The sequence below is a fragment of the Hippocampus zosterae genome, chromosome 5, assembly GCF_025434085.1.
Source record: "Hippocampus zosterae strain Florida chromosome 5, ASM2543408v3, whole genome shotgun sequence".
Taxonomy (NCBI): domain Eukaryota; kingdom Metazoa; phylum Chordata; class Actinopteri; order Syngnathiformes; family Syngnathidae; genus Hippocampus; species Hippocampus zosterae.
In genome coordinates, this window is record NC_067455.1 from 21,064,443 (window position 1) to 21,087,770 (window position 23,328).

A 23,328-nucleotide genomic window follows, 5' to 3' on the forward strand; every position below is an offset into this window, starting at 1 on the left:
TAAATCTATCCAGCGAATATGTATGATGATCCACTGCCAATAAAGAAGGCATGCTCTGACTTTTAAGGTTTGTCCATGTTTTTTGTGCGTGCAACATTTTATTAGTCATCGTGGTAGGGCGCTGAGTTGGATCGGCACTGTTGCGTGGTCACTGCTGAGGATATTTCAGACTTGGCGAGGATCAACTGACATTTCCCATATTTAAAGAGACTGGATTTGCCCAAGGACTTTTTCCTGTGAGTGCAATGTTTAGGACATCGCACAGAAAGTCACATACCATGGAAAACGGCTGTCTTTATATTGGACCTTTTGTCCTCCGCAAGCAACTTGCGATGAGACAAGTCACTGCGGCTTTTTGGGTTTTCAACCCTTTTCTTAACTGAGTCATCATGGATCCAGCTCTGACCAAAATTATCACAGTCACATCACATTCAGAACTAATCGACATTGAGAAGAGGAAATCAAAGTTTGCATCAGAGACAAATTCCTGAACTGGACATTTGCTTTGAAATCAGCTTATATATGCTTTATTTGTATTTTATTTTATTTTATTTTTGTACTCAGGCCATCCACATTTGTTTACACAAGATAATGTTGTTGTATTAATCATTGCCCATTGTTTTTCATCATTGACACCTGGCTTAATGTACTCAAATATAAGCAAGGAAAGGCAAAATACAACTTCTGTTTTTGCAAATTCCATCGTTAATGGGAAAAACCGAGTGGTTTGCATGAGCATGATTTAGTTTTAATCAGACTCCAGTATTTTTTTTTTCTAGTTGTGGTTTGGTTTGGCGGCATATGCCGGTTAGCACGTCCGCCTCATATTTGATGAGTTTTGGGTTAGAGTCTCATGCTTCCCTGTGTTTTCTCCCACACTGTATTATGCATGTTTGGTTGACTGAAGACTAAATAGATCATAGGTGTGAATGTACAGTATGTCTGAGTGGTTTGTTCCAAGTGTTCTGTGATCGTCTGATCTTTGATAAAAGATAATGCTGTTTTGATAAAATTGCAAAAGTAGCGAATGAATAACTTTTCAATATTGGTTGTAACCTAGCAAAATAAATTTCTGAGCTGAGAAACATTTGAAACAGATATATTAAAACAAGGCCTACACGATGCTCCATTGTGCTGTAAATGACTACATATGAAATATAAACAATTAAAAAATAATCAGATTTTAAAATTGGTGTGAGACTATTAAAAGCTCTGATTGATTGTGTAGTGCAAATGTTATGTGCCATGAGGGAAACAAAGGTCAGGACCCAGGAAGTAGCGACAGGCACCAAAAATAAATTTATCTTGTCAAAACTAGCAACACAAAATTAATTTACTCAAAAACAAAACTATTACATTCAAGAAAATGAATTAGCAGCTGAAAAGCACCTTCACATACATACTCATAACCAGATAAACTCGATCATTATTCGACTCTTGACGCTGGAACGCCTGGCAGGAGGAAAAGCAGCAACGTGGCGATACAGTGTGACTGTCAAAGATCTTCCGGCAGAGAACAATGGCAAAAGCTGGTTAAATAGGCTGCCACCTATTCAACCTTATGTGGCACAGGTGAGTCTACGCCTCTGAGTTCAACCCTGCAGAGACGGAGACGAGAGCAGAGAAGGAAGAAGAGGAGGAGCAGGAGTAGGCACCTCAACATGGCAAAGGCGAAACTAAACCATGAAAGCAGCACCCCCCAACGAACGTCATCTGGCGCTCTACCGTGTTTACCTGGTTCGCGGGCAAAGAAATCCCACAGCCGTTGTGGGTCCAAAATGAGGGAACGCAAGATCAAGGAGCGGTCCTGCGGGATGTACCCCTCCCACTCAACGAGGTACTGGAACCCTCTGCCATGCCTGAGAATGGGTGGCCATCAATTAGGGTAGGAGGAGGTTTCAGGAAAGACATATGGAAGACTGGGTGGAAGCAGACGGCACTGGGGTTGACAATCTTGTCAACGGGGAAGGGGGTCAATGAAGCGGGGAGCCATTTTGGGATAATATACTTGAATAGGGCAGATCCCGTGCAGACAACCAGAGTCTGCCCCACCTGATAGTCCGGGGCTCGGATCCATCTCCGGTCTGCCAGAGGCCGATTGCGCTCTGTGCTGCCCGAGTCTCCCTCCAGACCCGTCGAACTCTGCGGAAATGGGCATGGATGGACCTGACTGTCACTTCGGACTCCTGGCTGGGAAAAAGAGGAGGTTGGTAGCCTGAGTTCACCATAAAGGGGCACATGCCCATGCTGATCAGCAAGTTGTTGGCATACTCCACCATCGAAGGCATGAACATCTGCAGTCATGGATGGCAAACAGATTAAAGCTCAGGAGTGTTGACAGCTAAAAAGAAGTTGGAGTTCCCTGCACCAGCTGGGTTAAGTGATGAGAAGGTCGGAGGGCGACAAACTTGGTCCGTCTTCTCTCTCCATCTTTCCCTGAGTCTATCATCTATGCGCGTGGACAACTTAATTAGCTCATTGAGTGATCCACACTCATCCCTTACTGCCATCCTTAATCATAGCCAGCTAGCTCCTTTCGAAAAATGGGCTGCAGAGCCGAGTCACCCCACCCACTTCTGACTGCTAAAAGCTTGGAAATTAGCAGTATATTGTGAATCAGTACAACTGCCCTGATGCAGGTCCAAAATTTGCACGCCCACTTCTCTACCCCACACTAGGTGATCGAAAGTACGCTTAATTTCCTCTGTAGACTGTTTGCAGTCCATTAGCAACTCTGATTCTTGTTCAGTAATGGCTAAGGCTCAAGTGGCCACCTGTCCTGATAATAAGCTGATGATGAAGGCCGTTTTAGACTGAGTTGTAGGATAATTACTAGGCTGTTGGTTGAACACTAAAGTACATTGCAACAGAAATTGTGCACAGGTGCTCAAGTCTCCAGAATACCTAGCAGGGATGGGAATGAATTGCTCTCTGGGAGATGACTTCTGAGAGGGCGTGGAACCCAAGGAGCTGGATGAAGGGAGATGATTTTTGACGGCTACCAGCTGTTCACTCAACCGGATCAAGTTGGCAGAGAGTTGCTACAAGTGGTCCACCACTTGCTGCAGTGTCATTTAGTGGTGGCCAACCAATTTACCTTGCGCAGAAAGCGCAAGCTTGAGTCTCTCCGTCTCTGCTGGTTCCATTTTTGTTTTGGACGGAAGATTCTGTTTTGCGGCGGGAGCCAAACGAAAAGGCCAGGAAGCAGAGATAAGCACCAAAAATGAAGCAAATGGTAACTAAAAGTCACCTTGTTCAAATACATACTCATGACTGGATAAACTCGACCACCATTCAACTCTTGATGCTGTAACAGGTGGCAAGACACAGTGTGATCAATGATCTTCCGGAAGAATGGGAGAAACTGGTTAATTAGGCTGCCACCTAATCAAACTGATGTGGCCCCTTTGAGGAGATGAGCCCACGCCTCCTGCCACACTACAGCACTGCAGAGAGGGAGAGGAGAGCAGAGAAGGAGGAAGGGAAGGAGCAGTAATAGGCAGAAGCATGGCAAAGGCGAAACAGAACCATGACACCAACCTTTCACACATACATGTAACTTGTCATTCAAAGCATGTATCTTTCCATCAAAAATGAAAATAGCAGAAGTAATTCCTATTTATAAAAGTGGAGAGAGACACCTATTAACTGAGTATTGACCAATGTCACCACAAATACAGTTCTCAAAAATGTTCATCTAGACTCAAAAACTTTCAGAAACATATGCTTTTAAGTGAAAATCAATATGGCTTCAGAGAAAAATGGAACTTGCGGACGCAATAGCCATGAGTATACATCATAAGGAATTTACCGTTGGGATTTTTATTGATCTGAATAAAGCATTTGATATGATGGATCATTGTGTGCTGCTGAATAAATTAGAGAGATATGGCATAAGAGGTGTGAGATAATCAAGATCTATATTTGCAGTTCAACAAAAAAAATCTAATCAACTGGACATCACTCCTGCGGTTTCTCAAGGTTCTGTGCATGTACATATGCTGTTGGCATATGTATAAGTGTAAATCCATTGTATTTAAGCAGGTTTATATGTTGACTTTTTTTCATTTTCTTGTTGGGATGTACGACATGAATTACCTATTATTGTATTAATATGAAACATTTCAAAATACACAAAGAACAAATGGTAGGAGTATTTTTTTTAACTTCTTCCTACTTCCCTTTGAACATGTAAACCGTGTTAAATGATGACCATTAATGTTTTCTTTTAAATCTTTGTACTTTCAGCTGGGAAGAGTTTGTGGGATTTAAGGTTGCCTTCGCTGATTGCCTCTCCTTTTTGTCCTGCAGCTAGCTATGGAGCATACCCCCTCTGTAAAGGCTGCTCAGTGTGCTCCAGAGACAACGGCTGTGTAAACTGCCAGCCTAAACTTTTCCTGTTTCTCCGGAGAGAAAGGATGAGACAGTATGGCGAATGTCTTCATGACTGTCCAGCTGGTTACTACGGCATGCGCAGCCCCGAACTCAATATGTGTTCCAGTAAGTGAAATGTCCATTCCTTTTTAGTCCTGCATGCCTTCCCGACAATTTACCACCACCTCCTCTCCGCACACCATCCCAGTTTCCTCATACACTCCCAGAAAAACAGTCAGTATCTGTGATCACCATTTGCCTCAAACGGTGCAATACATCTCCTTTGCATAGAGATGGTCAAGTTGTTGATTTTGGATTGTGAAATGTTGGTTCACTCACCATTCAATGGTTGTACAAAGTTCGTGGACATTGCTAGGAACTGGAACATGCAGTCTATTAAACCAATCCAGAGCATCCCGAACATGATCAATTTGGTTCAGCATCCAGGAATTGCAGACAGATGTTGTGCTTTCTCTCTCTCTCTCTCTCTCTCTCTCTCTCTCTCTCTCTCTCTCTCTCTCTCTCTCTCTCTCTCTCTCTCTCTCTCTCTCGATATATATAATGTCTGTGTGTGTGTGTGTGTGTGTGTGTGTGTGTGTGTGTGTGTGTGTGTGTGTGTGCGTGTGTGTGTGTGTGTGTGTGTGTGTGTGTATGAATTTCTTCCTCACAAGTGTCGCGGGCGTGCCGGCGCCTATCTCGGCTGTCTTTGGGCAGGCGGGGTACACCTTGAACTGGTTGCAAGCCAATCACAAAGCACATATCGACGGACAACAATCCGCGCTCACACCTCGGGACAATTTTGAGTGCTCCAATAACCTGCCACACATGTTTTTGGAGTGTGGGAGGAAACCGGAGTACACAGAGAAAACCCATGCAGCTGAATTATGCAGATTCCACACCATCCTATATATTTTGACTACAGTTTGAGAAAGCAATAACTTTGCAGAATATGAATTTCATTTAAATATGAGTCATCTGGAAGACGATTAATTTAACTCTCCAGTCACAAAGCAACACATGTTATGCCCACATGCTCAAATTCCGTATAATATTACCATTATTTTACTTGAACATCGACTGTCCTGTAAATATGATTCATGCCATCATTTTGTTTCTTGGAAACTATTTTTAATGGGCAATTGAAAATCCTTTCACATGTTGTATTGTATTTATGTCTCCAAAGCCATAACAAGAACAGATGTCATTTGAAATGTTAGTAACTCTTGTTAAACTTTAACTCCAGTGCGTCCATCCATCTTCGATACAGCTTATTCACACTCTGGTTGCAAGTGTGCTGGATCTTATCCCAGTTGACTTTGGCCAAGAAGCAGGGTTCACTATGGACTGGTCACCAGCCAATCACAGACTCCGAAGCCAATTAATGGAATGTCTCCCTCACCTCCTCATATGGCACCCTGTCCTAATCACAATTTTAATGTGAGGTCAGAGAGAATGGGAGAGAGAGAGAGATTGAGCAAGAGTGTGAGAGTGATCCTTTATGAGTTTACATGGGGCAGGAGGTGTTGGCTGAGTGTTTCTTATGAAAACAGTGAGGAACTTGAAGTCATGGTTCAATGAGACAAACTGCTGGCAGGCATACTAAAATGAAGCCCAAGTGGAAGTTGAAAAAAACCTTTAGACACAATAATGTAATGGAGGAACCATTGGAAGATTGTTCAATGTTTTCACCAAACCATGCTGACTTCAAAAGACCTCAAGCCATAGACATGAACAAAAACCTTCAAAGGTCAGGAGCGAATGTATCCCAATAAATTATTTGCAGAAGACTTCATGATCAAAAGTAAAATCCTCACAATATGGATTGTTCTGGCAACAATTTGCAGCAAACTACATCGAGGTATATCTCCACACAATATGAGCAGCCTTTCCACGGTGTATGTTGCAGTGGGACTTGCCTTTACTGGCTCGACTGCGTATTGAACAAACAAGAATTGCAAATACATTGATGACATTTTTTTTATTTGTTCACCTTAAAGTGCATGGAGACAGCACAAGTGCAGATGTTTAAGTCACCAAAGGCTCTCTCGGGTCCCAAAACATGTCACTCAAAATACAATTCAAACTACCGAATACCAGAAAATGCACACTACTAATTAACAAGAAGAATGCAAAGGTCAAGCTAGTTTTGTGCAAAAGTTGTTGGACAAGCCCCCAAAAAATTGTATTACATTTCATAGAGGGATCCGACAAAGATTAACCTTTACCGATGGCTTTTAGAGAGAGAGAGAGAGAGAGAGAGAGAGAGAGAGAGAGAGAGAGAGAGAGAGAGAGAGAGAGAGAATCAAAATATCTGTTCTTGATCCCAAATATGGAAGTTCATCTGTCAAACAGTGGAGGTAATAGTATAGCAAGGCTTCTTCTCAGATGGGCTCACTCATTTTTCATTGATGATACAGTAAGTATATTGCATAGTGACAGCAGTAAAGTAAACTCAGAAGTCATCTTGTGTCTGCCATTTAAAAGAAACGTGTAGCAAAGCTGATCGGAAGGCCATTCATCATTTGGCATGGTGTGACCCCAAGCACACTGCCAAAACAACAAAAAACTTCGGAAGGAGATAGAAGTGGATGACTTAAAGCACATAGAATATGTTGCCATGATGTGTTGCAAGTTCATCCGATTCCTATGATTTGTGCATGTCACAAAGTAAAACCGTTATGCTATTTTATGTAGTTGTTCACACTCATGAAATTGTAATGATTGATTGAGACCAAGTTTGCTGTAATCACGGCTCTAGTCGTGTCTGTCTGATCTAATTTCCCAGTTTCCCCACACTCGTCATTTGTACTCCATACAGTAAATGGATTTCATATTTGCAGTTGGCTCAGTGAATATTACACATGGACTGGCTGCAGGTAGGCACCCGTACCAAGGGGCATTGTTGCAGCCATAAAATTCTAAGTTAATGATTATTTACTCGAAACAATGAAATGTATCCGGTTGAACATTAAATATCTTGTCTTTGCAGTGTTTTCAGATAAATATAGGCTGAACATGATTTGCAAATGGTAGTACATCTGCCTCACAGTGCAACGGTGCAGGGTTCGATACTGGCTCTGGCCTTCCCGTGTGAAGTTTGAGTGTTCTCCTCGTGCCTGTGTGGAATTTCTACAGGCACTTCAGTTTCCTCCCACATCCCAAAAACATGCACGGCAAGTTAATGAAGCACTCAATATTGTCCCCAGAGGCCCAATACATGCTCCTATTAAATTACTTTTGATGCCTTATGTATAGCTATGTGTCTACTGTATTTATTGTGGGTGCTTGCTTTGCAAACATGTCTTTTAGCAGCATAGGGATAGCAATATAGGTGATACTAGTACTATCCCAGTGGTGGTCATCCACTCAGAGGCAGCCACACACCTGTTTGTTGGTGTCAATCCACCAATCCACAGAAAATGTGTAATTTTGTAGCGATCGTCACATAGTGGGTGTATGTACATCAAAACGTGTGTCACATTTCATGATACCTCAGTTTTACATGGGGTATATTCCCAATCCAGAGTATATTGTGCCATCGCAAAAAAGGTCAGCATAGGCACAATTTCCAAAGAGCCCTCCTCCCCCGGCTGCTATTCACATACACTTATAGGCTGGCCACGAACATATTTACTTTTGACCCTCTCCAGTGTTCAGTAACCCCACAAAAACCTCAGCTATTCACTGCCAACCAGCATCCAGTCTGGTCAGGGTACAGGGTTGTCAACGTCTTTGAAGAGTGGTTGAAATCAAATTGTTTTCTGAGAAATTGTACTGTGCCACGCTAAATAAATACAGTTTCTCTCTTGCCACCTTTGTGAAGATATGTTCACTGCCATCAGCACCACCGACATCTTGGAAGCAGTTTGAATAAAACAGGGCTTTTCCTGAAAACAGGCGGCGCCAACACAGAAATAGGTGTTTCATTTTGGGTATTCATCACTCCTTTGGATTTTAAACATTATAATTTTAGGTCACTGTCTCTCGCATTACGCCCTTGTGTTTGTGCTGAATGTCATTCATGCATCGTTGGGCATCGGTGAAATGCATTTCGAATGTGTACTGTAAAAGACTGGATTGTTGGTTTCGGGAACAATGGCATTTTCTTTGCTTTTGAATCGTTCTCGTTCAAGTCCTCTCTTTTGCAATTGAGTTCTGAAGTTTGCGGGTATTTCCATTGCGTTGCCTGGCCATCGAAGCGACCAGTTGCTTTTGGCTTCTTTACTTTACCAAGAGACATTTAATCATTGCAGCTTTACTAACCACACTTTCAGATTTGGCAGATAATACAGTGATCCCAACAAACCAAACCCTTCTCCCAGGACATAATGGCCAGACGGCCAGTTGCAAGTTTTTGAAAAATGAAACATGCATACTGCTGTGTGACTCCACAAATGCGTGTTTGACCACGGTCTGAACCTCAGATATGTTTGTGTATGTCCTGCAGCTAGCTGTCTGTGAAGATACTGAAGCAGATATTGGTCTTTCATTGACTATTGCGTGGCTGCTATTGTTATCCCCTCTCTAGTTTATTGTGATTGACAAGAACACCACCTTTGCTTCACCTAGTTTGACAGTGACATGCAGAGGTGCACCCATGTGGAAAAAAAACAGCATAGGAAGAGTTGGAAGGAACATGGCAGCTTTGGCCTTTGACGTGAACTCTTGCCATCCGTAGCTGTGCATGTCATGGCTGAGTGGCAGTGAGCAAGCCAAAGCTTCCATGTCAGCCAAACCCCAGGCCAAGAGAGTAGGTCAGAGCTGTTCTACTCATCTTGGAGGAAAAGAATGGAAAAAATAGGGCTTGTTTTCCTTTTCCCATTGCCAGGTCTTTTAAGAAATCGACACTCCTGCTATGCAACATCAAGTCTGGTTGGCTTTCAGGAGGAGTCTGAGATGAGTGGTGTGACGAAACCGTATCCTGCTCAGATGTATTAAAACCCCGGTTTGGAACTCTGTGTCGATGAATCAATCGTTTTTATTTGTTTTTGTTTAGTTTTTTTAGCACCCTTTCTCGAAGCAGTGAAGATTCATATAAATAAACTGCATGATTCCACTTGATGCTGTTGGCCTGCGCCGGAACAAAATTTGACTGAAGCTGACCTGAGGTTTTGCATGTCCTTGGTACAATTGGTGCACTTCCTGCTCAGGCCCAGGCTTCTGCCAAGCATGTACCACTGTGTGACAAATGACTCTTGATGACTCATGTTTCAAGTTAAAAATGCATTTGATTTCTCAAGTTATGTAGCATCAGTGACATCGCAGTAATCTCATTGCCCCGGCGGCTTTTGAATTTCCTCTCACAGTGCCAACATCTTCTTGCCTTCATGCTATAACTCGCAGGCAGAAGCCGGCAATAAGATAATGATGATACTGTCTTTAAGTCTTTGGAACACCGGACCGTCAGTGAGATCTGATGACCTCATTATTTCTCATTAGTTTCCCAAAGGCACCTCTGTGAAGCCTTGAAAGGTGGTCCAGAGGTTAATCCCACTGGGAGAATGAACCCGCTCCCCTGTATCTGTGTCTGGAGCTGCTGAACAATCCACTGACTTGGCCAGCAGACTTGCTGGTGGTCACTGTGGGAGATTTTCCAGTGTCAAAGATAGCCTACACTGTCCAAGATAGCCTTTTGCCTGATAACTGGACAAGGGGATAGTGTTCTGTCATAATGATCTCTTCCCTACTCATTCCATTCTCTGATGACCTCCGACTCTAAAGCTCTACCTCTCGGCATTGTAAATCCCAGGGAGGCTTGTGGATGTGCCATCCACCTCATCCATCTTGTGGGGGTACATTCTTACCTATCTTTTATTTGGGAAAACAAACTGTCCAAGCACTTTAGTTTTACATCACAGATCCTTTATGAGTTTACATTACATTTTACAGTGAAATGCAGGTAGTTTTTTTGTTGTTTTTGTTGTTGTTTGATATTGTTTAAACTTCAAGTTGAAATGATTGTGTAAACTTGTCGTCCAGCTTTAATTGACTGTATATACCTTCGGATTGGACATCAGGCTGCGAGTGCTGGAGAGTACTGCCAGATGTTCCCTTCCTTTTTATTAGACCTCTTTTTTTGTTTCTTTGTTTTAGGGAGCTGAAAGTCTCTCTGGTGATGACAGGCCTGGGTGGTGTGAAGGGTAAAAGACAGCGTTGTGCTTTCTAATTGCTTTGTGATTTATTTGCATCCCAAATAGTGTCTGAATAGTGAGTGCTCTGTTTGTATCAAACCTGCCTGATGTAGTTTCTTTCAATCAGTTGATGAGTAGCCGAGAGGGAGAGATATTTTCTTACTTTCTTCAAGTTTACACATTTCTACTCAAATCTAGCTCTGCGTTACTGTGCGATCACACATGGCATTGTATTGTGTGGGACGAATAAAGGATATCTTAATTAAAATAAAAAAAGTCACTGGAAATGTGGAATTATTTCAAATTATAATTTCAATCACAACAAAACAGTATGCGAACATGAAATAACCAAAGATGTTCCTGATTTACGCTCAGTGTTGTAACACATTTCAGTATGTCATGAACCTTTGTCACACAAATCAATTGTAAAACCATATTTGATTGCTTTGTGTGTTTGCCTATGTGTGTGTCCATGGTTTGTTTCGACTGCTGTGGAAAGCGTGAGACCAGACTCAGTGGGCTGAGGCCATACTTTAGGGTTCAAAGTAATGCGGGGAGGGACCCCCTCGTTTTGGAGGAATGTTGAGGAGGACTGATGGTTAGCTGAAGATGGTGTAATTAAGGGTTGTGATTGTGAGAGCCTTCCTTTTCCTGGGCCCTGTATGGCTCACAGACAAATGTGCAACCGTCTGCGTCTATTGCTTTCACATATGGAAAATCACAGTAACAATGTTTAAAAGCTCCAAGAAACTCACAGGCTTATGCTCAGTTGCAACCACTTACTTATAAGACACAAGGATCGGATGGCACTGGACCTGACTGGTAAACATAATCATTTTTGCACGTCATGAAAGAAATACAAAGAACACGACGCACCATTAAAAGCAAGAATTATGACAGGTGTAATTCAGAGCCCAAACGCATGCATTCATCTGACTGCAGCATACTGGTAGTTCAAAACCTGAACTTCCTATTCAGCCTTCTTTCAGTGACAGTTGCATTCACAAACACACACACACACACGCACACACACACACACACACACAGACACACACACACACACACACACACACACACACACACACACACACACGCGCACACAGTTTGGCATACTCCCGTAAACTGGAACAAAGAGGTAGAGAGAGAGACTGCAAACTGATGGGAAGTTAATCACTTCTATGCAATAACAAGGATTTAATAAGAAGAACTTTAACTTGTGTTGACCAAGACAAAGCTGACAGCCGGCCTTTGTTTACAGTAGTATGTACTAGCTTGTTGAATTCATTGGTAGTCGACACACTTTTGTTGCTTTGATGTTGCACTACTTACTATATTCACAATCACAATCTGGCACACATTCCCCGAGGAGGATATGCAAGCCAGATCTATGTTGACTGTTCCGAATCATACTGTTGAAATCTGAACTATACTGTTCTTTACAGAATTATTTACGGATACTTGACTTTTATGTCTTGACAGTTAGATGGTGGTGCAATCTGCTGATGAACTGGAGGTCAGGTGGACATGCAGGACATGGTCGAGGTTTCTGCTTATCTCTAAACCATTTGTTTGCTCTCTCAAAAGAAGACAAATAGCTCCAGATTTACTGTGCATTGCTGGGAAATGATTCACAAGGCACTGTCAGCTTTTTCTGAGGCACAGACTATGTAATCCTTTGAGAACCCCACTCCCCAAACCCTAAAACTCTGGATCAACTCCAGATGAGAGGACTGATCAGATGGACCCTGATGTCTCTCCTTCTCTCTCCAGGGTGCAGGATAGAGAACTGTGAGTCCTGCTTCAGTAAAGATTTTTGCACCAAATGCAAGTCAGGTTTTTACCTCAACAAAGGGCGATGCTTTGACAAGTGCCCCGAGGGCTTTGCCCCACTGGAGGACACCATGGAGTGTGGAGGTAACAGCACAAGTATGAAAAACACGTGCATGTTCGCATCAAAGTTTTAAATATGCTGTATGCTCTTGAATTTTCTTCTCTGAATCCTAAAAACAAGCAGACCACAAACAAGAAGTGCATGTCATCCTAGTAAAGTCAGTACTAAAGCTTGACCTGGGGTCTGTGGATTGCTTCAAAATGACATTCTGCTGTGGTTTCCCCTGCGCATCACTGTGTGCGTTTACAGATGGCTGTGAGGTCGGGCAGTGGAGTGACTGGGGAGCTTGCACCAGAAGAAACAAAACCTGCGGCTTTAGGTGGGGTCTGGAGACCCGGACTCGGCACATTATAAAGAAACCACCCAAGGACACAATACCGTGTCCCACCATTGCTGAGTCCCGCAGGTGCAAAATGGCCATGAGACACTGCAGAAAAGGTAGGGATGTCACACGGCGATGTTGAAATGCTTTGTACAGCCTCCACATTAAATTAAAAGCTTACGCTGCAAATATAAACGAAGACAGACGACTTTGAATTCCAGACACAGACCTTGTCCACCATCTGACCGTTCCACCTGTAACATGAATCCTCGACACGCCACATTTGATTTTTTAAATATTTATTTAATTTTTTCTTCGGCTACACTATTTAGGCTTTCTGTGGCTTTTCCATGCATGAAATTTAAGTTATTTCCCATTGCGGGCTTCAAGACAGTTTTCTCTCTGAGGCATACCCCCCCCCCCACCCCACTCTTCCACCATCCTTAAGGACGATCTGCAGGTTACCTCAATGGTCGCCTCTGTTTCCACGCGTCAATTTGAGATATATTTGCGGTTGCACAAAGTAAGCTTGTTGGGTCATCAAATGGAAAGTCAAATCTGAAGAAGTCATTTTTCAATGGCTCAACGCTCTATTTGGTGTGATGGCTTCAGTTTTCATTGCTTTTAAAATACATGTGCTAAACCTTATTGTACTCACTTGTACACTTTGCATGAGGATAAGACAAGTCTCAATGTTTAATTCAGCCAAATAAAGAGGCAATTCTCGTGGCTATCATTTCGGCTGTTGAGTAAAGAAAGCAAAATGCCAGGTGACAGAGGAAAGTACTCTTGCTCATTGAACGGAGGCATGATAAAGTGAAGTGTTGAAAGAGTTAATAAACCTCAATAACCTCTGTTGGTTTCTCATATTTCAATGATACAGAAGTTGCTGCTGCTGCTGCTGTTGCTTCTGGAAACTGATTTGACCGCACATTTATTTCTTAAGTCTTGTCCCGTTTGTCAGGGAAATTTTCCCCTAACCCCCGCATACATCCCAATGTCTTTTGCCTCACCTACTTGACCTTTCCAAGAGATTTTACTACTCTGTTAGATTAGAGTCTTCTTTTGTATGCATGGTTAATACAGTCAACAATCTCTGACATGAAAGATACTGATGAAGCATTATTATAAAGTCCGAATAGCATAAGTAGTTGACTCAGTTCCGAGGAACAAGCTGCAGGCTGCGTCTTCATCCCTCACAAAGCGACTTGTTCCCCTACTAACATTCATTCATTCATCTTCCGAGCCACTTGATCCTCACTAGGGTCGCGGGGGGTGCTGGAGCCTATCCCAGCTGTCTTCGGGCAGTAGGCGGGGGACACCCTGAATCGGTTGCCAGCCAATCGCAGGGCACACAGAAACGAACAACCATTCGCACTCACACTCACACCTAGGGACAATTTAGAGTGTTCAATCAGCCTGCCACGCATGTTTTTGGAATGTGGGAGGAAACCGGAGCACCCGGAGAAAACCCACGCAGGCCCGGGGAGAACATGCAAACTCCACACAGGGAGGCCGGAGCTGGAATCGAACCCGGTACCTCTGCACTGTGAAGCCGACGTGCTAACCACTGGACTACCGGGCCACCCCCCTACTAACATGCTCCCTGTAAATCTCTCAGTATGGTTCCTTATTGAGGAACATCTCTTTGTCCGGGTTTAAAGCTGCGTGTAAAAGTCTCACTGGATGTACATCCCAGCAGTTCCTAACCTTGTGACATGGTTTAATAGAGGTACTGTACATTTCTCTGGCATGTGTTCTTAATTCCCCACTGCTTAACTGCCTGTGAAAATCCCCACTTGACAAAAGCCAATGAAATATTACACTCTTTCCTTGAAATAAATACTATGTAGAAAATGTAAACTACACAAGCTGAATGGGACGTAGAAGTCAAAAAAGACAAAAAGACATTGACTTGGCATCGGAAAATCATCTCTTTCCACAAAACATACTGCTTTTGTCATATTGCATGAGAGGGCTGAAAGGCAGGCGACGGTTGACATGTTGCAGCCAGTTTGACCAGAAAAAGAAAAAGAAAAAAGAAAAAAACAGCAACAACCCTCTCTCCATTCATCGCTAGACCTACTTGAAATGTAAGCTTTGGAATCTATAAGAAGGATTTATAGCAGTCAAATGTGGAAACTAATCTAAAAATGAAAATTTTTATCTGCATAGTTCTTTAGACACCATACACAAATGTGTTTGTTAAGCGGAGGATTATGAAACCCCATATGGAGTTTGTGGATTAAACAGACAGGAGAATTAAATACAAAACAACAGAAGAGAAGTATGTATCACTTATGCATTTCTAAGCAGCTGAATTACACTGAACGGTATTGATTCACCTCTGTTTTCAAGCTCAGTTGAGACATACAGGAACGATGTGGCCGATCGTGTTCTTTTCCTTATGTCCGGAATGATCTAGTCCCTCTGAGAAACTAGACACAAGCATGGAAACTAAAGTGCAGAACTGCAGATAATGTCAAGAGGCAACTTGTTTTTACAGCAAATGTTAAGAGCGGTGTAAACCGTGTCTGATGCGTTCCATATAAGTTGCAGGTCAGTGTAAACAGTGCACATCGCTAACACTGCTGGGATTCATTAGCTGTTCTCAGCTGGTGTTGCCACAATAATGGTGTCTTGATTCTTCACTCAGTCCGAAAGATGGAGGTTCATCCTTCATGTGGAGGATGTAGAAAATATATGGTAGCATACCATATGTTGTTTTCATACAACTGTCAAGCTGCATTGAAGTCAACTTTCGAAGTTTGACAATGTATTGTGCTCCCATCAGCTAGCTTATACTTATTCAAGGAATATACAGTATAGTACGGTATAGACAAATGTAATTTTCCACTTGTATGACAATACAGTCAGCTTTTCTGGCTTTAGTTGAAAAAAGTACCCAAAATAAATCTACAGTATACATTTTATCTGCTTGCTTGCCTGAACTTTTGAGTCATGTCACATAATATTTATGGGGTGACTGGGGCTCAGGTGGTGGAACGTGTTGCCCAGTGACAAAAGCCTCACCGGTTCAGATTACTTCTCTGACTTTCCCTTGTTGAAGTCTTCTTGAACAAGGCGCTGAAGCCCAAGTTGCCTTGAAGTCAGCATTGCAAGGGAGAAATAGCATGATTGGGTTAAACAGAGACTAAATAAATACAGCTCTAAAAATGTATATAACAGGTCTGACACATCGGCGTTAACTTTAACTATACGATAATGACGATGATGATGATTATCATTTTAATTTCCACCTCTATAAAGCCACTATGAACCCCCTTACAGTCTCCATCCTTCTAAACACTGATTACATAAAATAATTGTTGCTTTTGCCAAAGAAGAGAAATCAGTGGTATTCACAACCACAACAAGGATGTACTTCCACAACTATTTTTAAGATGATCGGTAACTATCTTTCAAGACCATCTCTTGATAAATAAGGAATCCTAAATTTCGGTTTGCATTCCACTCTTGATATAGCTTGTAAGGCATCACAAAATACATGCTTCGTTACTAGCTGCTCCAGCACTATATGTCATGCACTGTGGGAAGGTAAAGTTGCCATGGACTATGAAATCAAGGAGAGCATTTGTAACCTGCTCGCGACTTTTAAATGAAGTCAACATCTGATATGAGTCGGTATTATGATGCATTGTTGTAGGTGGCAGTCATTGATTAATCTCATTTCATTTCATTCACATTGCTCCAATGGCTAAAGAAAGTGTTCCCTCGTTACATCATCGGTTATTGCGGGTTTTCTTATTATTTTGCTTCTCAGTAGGGCCAGTCGAAATGTCCATCCATCCATCCATTTTCCGATCCGCTTTGTCCTCTCAAAGGTTGCGGGGGTTGTTGGAGCCTATCCCAGCTGTCTTCAGGCAGTAGTCCTTGAACCGATTGCCAGCCAATCACAGGGCACACAGAGATGAACAACCATCCGAGCTCACACTCACACCTAGGGATAATTTAGAGTGTTCCATTAACCTGCCATGCATGTCTTTGGAATGTGGGAGGAAACCGGAGCATCCGGAGAAAACACACGCAAGCACGGGGAGAACATGCAAATCCACACAGGGAGGCCGGAGTCGGAATCAAACCCTGCACCTCTACATCTTGATGTTGACGCGCTAACCACTCGATTACCGATACGAAATCGGAAACATACGAAATATGTTGATTTTTATTTTATTTACGTATTTAATTATGGGGCAGAGGAGGCGTAGTTTAGAAAAAACTTGTCTGTCCCCCAAATCCCATATCTCTCAATAAGAGTGCATTCGGAAATACACTTCTACTTCACTCAGACCGTTAAGAAATTCATACGCCGTTTAGTCATTCAGAGTGCCCCAAAAAAATGGAGTAACAGATGTGTCAAGCAGTACAACAAAAGTAAACAGTTGAAGCACTAGCTGCTATTGAAAGGCTGCATTCAGAAAATAATGTGAGCGGAGCAAACTGCATAATGCACAGCTCACAAGGAGGAAACATCGACTTCCCAACTGCATTTTAAGTTTTTCTTGATAAAAATTTCTCTCTCTCTCTTTCACTCTTTCTCTTTATAGTCTTTGATATCCAAAAAAATAGAAATAACTCCTAAATAAGTTTAATCCAATTGTTGTCCTTCAGTTGATGTGGAAAATAGTTTCCCTCTGATTGGTTAGTTCCCAATATATTGCCATCTTGTGGCCACCGTCTCTTCATTTTGTTGACTCCATTGGAATGGCGGCTGCAAGGTTGTGCAATGTCACCGCGCAGATGCATTTAACAAGAAAATCAGAATACCCCTGAGAACCAGTCGGATGCTGTGGATTCGTCGGGCTGCCTTAGAGAAGAAACTGGGTGGCCCTGAGGTATCACCATATGGAGTTAGAAAACATTTCCCCAAGGGATACCGGGCTGTCATCAGAACTGAGGCTGCATGTAGTGAAACCTAATGCGGCTCTAACAGGGTTATGGACCATCCATCCATCCATTTTCAACACCGCTTATCCTGTATAGAGTCACGGAGGGTGCTGGAGCCTCTTCCAACAGACTTCGGGCGAAAGGTGGACTACACCCTGGACTGGTCGCCAGTCAATCACAGGGCACATATAGAGACGAACAACCATTCTCATTCACATTCACATCGGCACTGGGTGGGAACCGATCCTACGCTGCCCGCACACAAGTCAGGCCAGTGTACCACCACACCATCAAAGGCTATGGCCCCACCCCCTTTGAGGAAAATGTTTCCCATCTACATGGTGATGCCCGGTGTCCTTGCTGCGTAGATGTCAAACTCATTTGGACATACTGTATGTTATGCATAAAACTGGGAGAAAAAAAGTGGATGATAAAGGGGCCTTTAAGCAAGCTGATGGAAACAGTTTTTTAAAATTCTATTTGAAACAATCTCTTATGTTCTGATTTTGTTTATGTCTCTTTTGTGATCAGTATAGACATTCAAATGTGTCTTTGAACAATTTGGAAACTAGGAATGAGCCTCAAAATGTCATCATTGGGCATTTAGCAGTAATTACAGTTTACAGGCTGTAGTATGTATTTGTGCAAACAAAACGGTCTCTGGCTGCCTGTCAGCAGGAGCTAAATCTGCTGCTGAAACTATTTTGAACTTCATCGGTTAATTTCAGTCACGGTACATTTTAAGTGATTAAATCTCTTCTTTATAGTTACAAGCTTAAGGTGCAGCCCTTTTCTTGCATGTGATAAATAAAATGCATTGTGGTTTGCTGTAGGTCCCACCTTTAATATTCAAAACATCCACATAAATCCAGGGAACTTTTTCGTCAAGTATTGCGGTGTTGTGCATTTTTGCATCATTATCATTATAGGCGCTATAACGTGACACAGCCCTGATAGAAAAAAAACACAAGGGCACATTTTTAAAGAACCAACCTTAATGTGCTGAAGCACAGGCAAACTGAAGCCCATTCCAGTTTAGGCAAAATGCACCTTGCAGGGCGCTGACAGTCATAAAAAGACGTTTGATGCAAACGCTGAAAGGTTTGATTAGATCTAGCCAATGGATTCGATACCTGTACCCAAGCATCAGGCTCCAGTGAGGGATTTGATTTTTCATTTGTGTAACCAGAGACACTCTTTTTGCTGTGGGCCCCAAAGCAGGCCAAGCCTCCCCATATCCAATTGTCTGTCATTTGAGCTCCAATATGCTGTCACCACAAATCCTTTCTGTCATGCCATGCATGGGTGTTACCGTTAATAAACATCATTAACTCTCTGCTGTCATCAAGATCATCTCATTCTTTTTGCCACACTTTTCTCGTGTATCCTACCATACAGAAAACTTTAAAGGCTGCACGATTGTGATTACTACCTTGTCACTCCTCCAGAGGGCAACGTAGAAAAACATATTTGACCATGTTGAAGCCCATTGGATATGAGAAGGGGCAGGTTATTTACTTTAGTCTTTGCTCTCGTCTGGCTGGCACAAGAGCAAATGTAAATCCAGAGCCAGACCATGTAAGATTATGTTTGACTGGTGGGAACCTCTGTCAGAAGCTTGTCAGGGTCTGGGGTGACTCTACAATGCTGTGCGCCCCATCTTATCATCACTGTCTGTGAACCATCTGCTTCAAAATATCTCCCCATGAAAACACAAAACTGTTTTAGGGTAACAGAGAATGCTCTACAATAATCCATATTCACCGATAATGGACAGCTCATATTTACACATATATACATATATCATATATACATTTACCTAGGACATACAGGTTAGAACACACATTTTCTGGTGATGGCAATTACAGCCAGAGAACAAAATTCTCTCTCTCAGTTTGCTTTCCATTGGAATAGACAGGTAAACTTTGCTTAACTTGGTCCAACAGGGAACCCCGTCCTCATTCTGGGCCCACCGCCGATGCGGGTTTTGCAAGGTGGGAATTTGTTGTGTTTGCAAATAATCAAGGACGTCTTCATGTGGAGTGGAATAATACCCTGCTCTGTTTCCACTTTGAAAGTGTGTGTCCTATCAAGAGGTTCAAACAGATGGCAGGGCGTAAGCTTCTCTTCATGAATGCAGGAAACAATGACCACAGCAGCAATACACAGGCATTATCTGCGTAAACATCCTCTCGCCGGGAGAAGAATCTTTACTTGTCATGTACATACTCAGACAGACAGACAGACACAAAATTTGACCTCTGTATTCGACCCATCATAGTCGTGTCCACAAAAAACATCTCTGATAGTGACGCACACTGTAGCGGGGAGCTACTTCATCGCCGGGGGAGCAGTTTAGGTTATCTGTGTCTTGCTCCACGACACCACAGCCATGTTTCCGGGGGATGTTGAAGGTGGATGTTCTCGAACCAGAGTGCCATATTTGCAGATAAGCTACTTTACTCAATATAAAAGTTTCATCACAAAAATACATGATTGGCAACTTTCTAGTGTCACACATTTAACGTAATTTCTGAGTTGTAAAGATGAGAAGTGAACTTGTCAGCTAGACTGTACAACCCATAGTATGCACAAGCTCACCACTGTCTACACTAGTCTCAAATTGAGCATGTTTTTCTTATCTCAGCAAGAGAGGTGATGGTGCAGTTACTCCATAAATCAGGCAAAGCATCTGGATTACAGCAAGCACTATGGCCACTGTTCAAATATTAATACCACTGCTTGTACTTACCTTCAGGATCCTTTGATCTACTTTCGAATGTTTAGACATGGGAGGACTTGTACATGAATCACGAATCCTGCTCTGACGAAATGGCGAAATCTGCCACAATGAAATGGTGGATGTTGATTAAGGGTTATCTCTGACAAGGCTAATATCATTGACAATTTGGATCACTTCTTCCTGCCAGCGGGAGCCAAGTGAGAATTTTTTTTGCAAGAGAGCATTAATTGACAGTTGCCCTCTCATAGTGATTACGTGTGGCTCACGTGGAGGCCTGTTGTGACTAGGGGAGCCATGCCTTAATTTAATTTAATAAGACCACTCCATATGCGCAGGTAGGAGCGAGTCTAGGGGTGTTCACACGGCACACATTTGCTTCGGTGCTGCACCGATGTCTTTTGTTGCGATATATCTTACACCGCAGCAAATTTTGCGGAGCGTTCACACGCAAAACAAAACAAAGAGCTGTCGTGTTGGTTCTTTTGAAAACATACACAACTCAAGCAACTACTGTACAGGCACATCCTTCTCCTTCTCGGTCTTCGTGCCTTCTGCTCGAGAGGCGTTCAATGACCGCCCCCGAAAACATAAATCAAAGATGACTTCAAAAAGACACTCAGAAAAGCAAACATAATGCGGCAAACAGAAAATCAAGAGAAGAAATCACAAAATGTATTCTATGGGGTGGGGGGGGGGGGTGCCAGCAGGTAATCAGCATTACCTGCTGGCAAAGTAACAACAAACCTGAGTAGGGAAGAAGACACCAAGAAAGACACTGAACAAGTTTCCCTCTTTATGTCGCATTGCGGTCCTGGTGGAGGACCCCAAAAAGCAGGCAGGAAGGAGAAGCCATTTGAGCATGACAAATTGTATTAACAAAACACTGACAAAAACAAATAAAAAACAAAATCTTGAAAACAAAAATAGTCCAACGTAACAACCAAAAACCATTACTGAAGCAGAAAACTAACAGAAACAGCAACAAATACAATGACCCAACACCGAGTGGCCATGCCAAGTCCTTTTAAACCACGAATGACACAATGACCAACAGGTGTGCAGCTGCAGGCGGAGCCCTACAGTTCCACCTGTTGGTTACAAACAGAACCATGACAATTTACCCCCGCTGAGCATTCTATGGGCTGATATTACCCATTACAGTACATGTTTGGAGAGTATTTTACTTGATGAGCAGTTTAAACTGTTTTTCACAACCAACACCACATAAGTCAAGTTCAAGCCTGCTGGGCAAATCCTGCACTCAACATCATATGTTCTAATTATTTTGAAGTACCTGTAGAGTTTTTTTGCCACTTTTTTACAGTGAGAATATTCGACATCCACAATGCATCTTGATATCAGTTGTACTCTGTGCAGTAAAAAAAATAACGTTTCTAAATTCAATGTTGTGATATTAGTTCAGCCATCGGACATTATTTAGAGTAGCTTTGGCAAATAAATGAATAGATAGTTTGAGAACATCCATCATAAAACGAGTAAAAACTTTTTCTAAATGTATTTATGAACATTTTTTCAACCTTTGTCTTCCCTGCTTTAATGGATTCATGATGTTTTCTGATCACAAAAGAGAATGCTGAAAATGTTGAAATCGTATTTCTTGATGTAAAAATTGATAATAACGATGACGATAATAACATTATGAAATATCTGTGTGTAGTTATAACTGTCGCTCAAATAAATCGATTTAGATACTGATTTGATAACAAAACATTAGAGTTACCAGAAACTTGGAATTCAATCCAAAAGTTGGATTTCAAATTTTAAAAAAAAGTAACAACAAAAAACTGCAAGTCTCCACTGATGGATAACAAAAGACAAAACATGAAGAAATTAGTGCAGAAACCAAGGCAGATTGTTTGAAATACAACATGCACCACTTAATGGGTGAATGGTCAAGTGAAACTATTTAATCTCAATTTAACTGGGACATTTTGGCTAAACTTTTGAGACAGTACTCTCCACCACCAAAAGAGAAAAGATCTGAGGAAGAATGATTTTGTATTCCTCCCGCGGACTTCCAGAAATCTGTGGAATAAATGCCAGAGCTGTTCTGGCTGCTCGCTCACCTCAATTTGTCACCCGACTGTATAGCGATGTAACCCTCACTTTAAATAGGCCCGGTGTCAGGGTATTTCACCTCATATTTAGATAACCCAAGCTCCTACGAGTCTGCCAGACCTCCACTACATTGCTGCTGACAATTCTCCAATCTGCCACAAAACTTTCATCATAACCCCCACCATACGGATGAGGAATCATATGCGCCCATTCTCAAACTGCCTGTGAGAAACAAAAGTCATCAAGTAACAATACAACCTCACAGGAAGAGTCTGTCACGACATTAGCAGCACTTTTGCTTGGTCTTGTTTCCACTCCTTTCCTGTCTCAGATAGGACTCAACACTGGCTTGCTTGTTACATTTCAGTCAGCGAGGCGGCCTAGGGAACAAACATGCATGTCATAGAGGAGGATGTGGCGCACATAGTTGAGAGCAGCTCTGCATGCTGTCTGCTTCCAGTGATCTTGACTTGAGGAGAGAAGAAGGAAATATGAACAGGGGTGCCCGAAAACATCTGGTGCACAGTTGCAGCAACTCAAACTCATCCACCAGAAGCTCATTCTCAGCTCTCCTCCTCTTTTCACCCTCCCCTTCCCTGTCTATCTCTATATCTGGCTGTCAGTTTTACAGACACATTACAGCTTTTAATTACATCTAGTAATTCTTGAGCAAGACTTTGGTTTCCGACCCAATCTTGTCCATGAGCAATGAGCCAAGGTGGAGACTTTCAGACACAACAAAGTGGCAAGTATAGACCCGCTTTCCTTTTAAGGATGACGAAAGGACTTTGTCATCTTTTTGATTTGGAAAATCTCTTTTTTAGAGTTTGCTGCCGGTATTCATCCATGTTCTCACGAGCACACTGCTCCCGCACGTCAC

The 23,328-nt window shown here is 42.4% G+C and overlaps 1 protein-coding gene across 1 annotated transcript in view; it reads left to right on the forward strand.

The window, feature by feature from the left end:
* The window catches only part of rspo2 (R-spondin 2), an 82,546-nt gene that overhangs the window by 35,584 nt on the left and 23,634 nt on the right, over positions 1–23,328 (forward strand). The window contains exons 3-5 of the mRNA XM_052064838.1: positions 4,312–4,500; positions 12,276–12,419; positions 12,646–12,834. Of these exons, the coding sequence (XP_051920798.1) occupies positions 4,312–4,500; positions 12,276–12,419; positions 12,646–12,834 (522 nt within the window). The remainder of the gene's footprint in view (positions 1–4,311; positions 4,501–12,275; positions 12,420–12,645; positions 12,835–23,328) is intronic.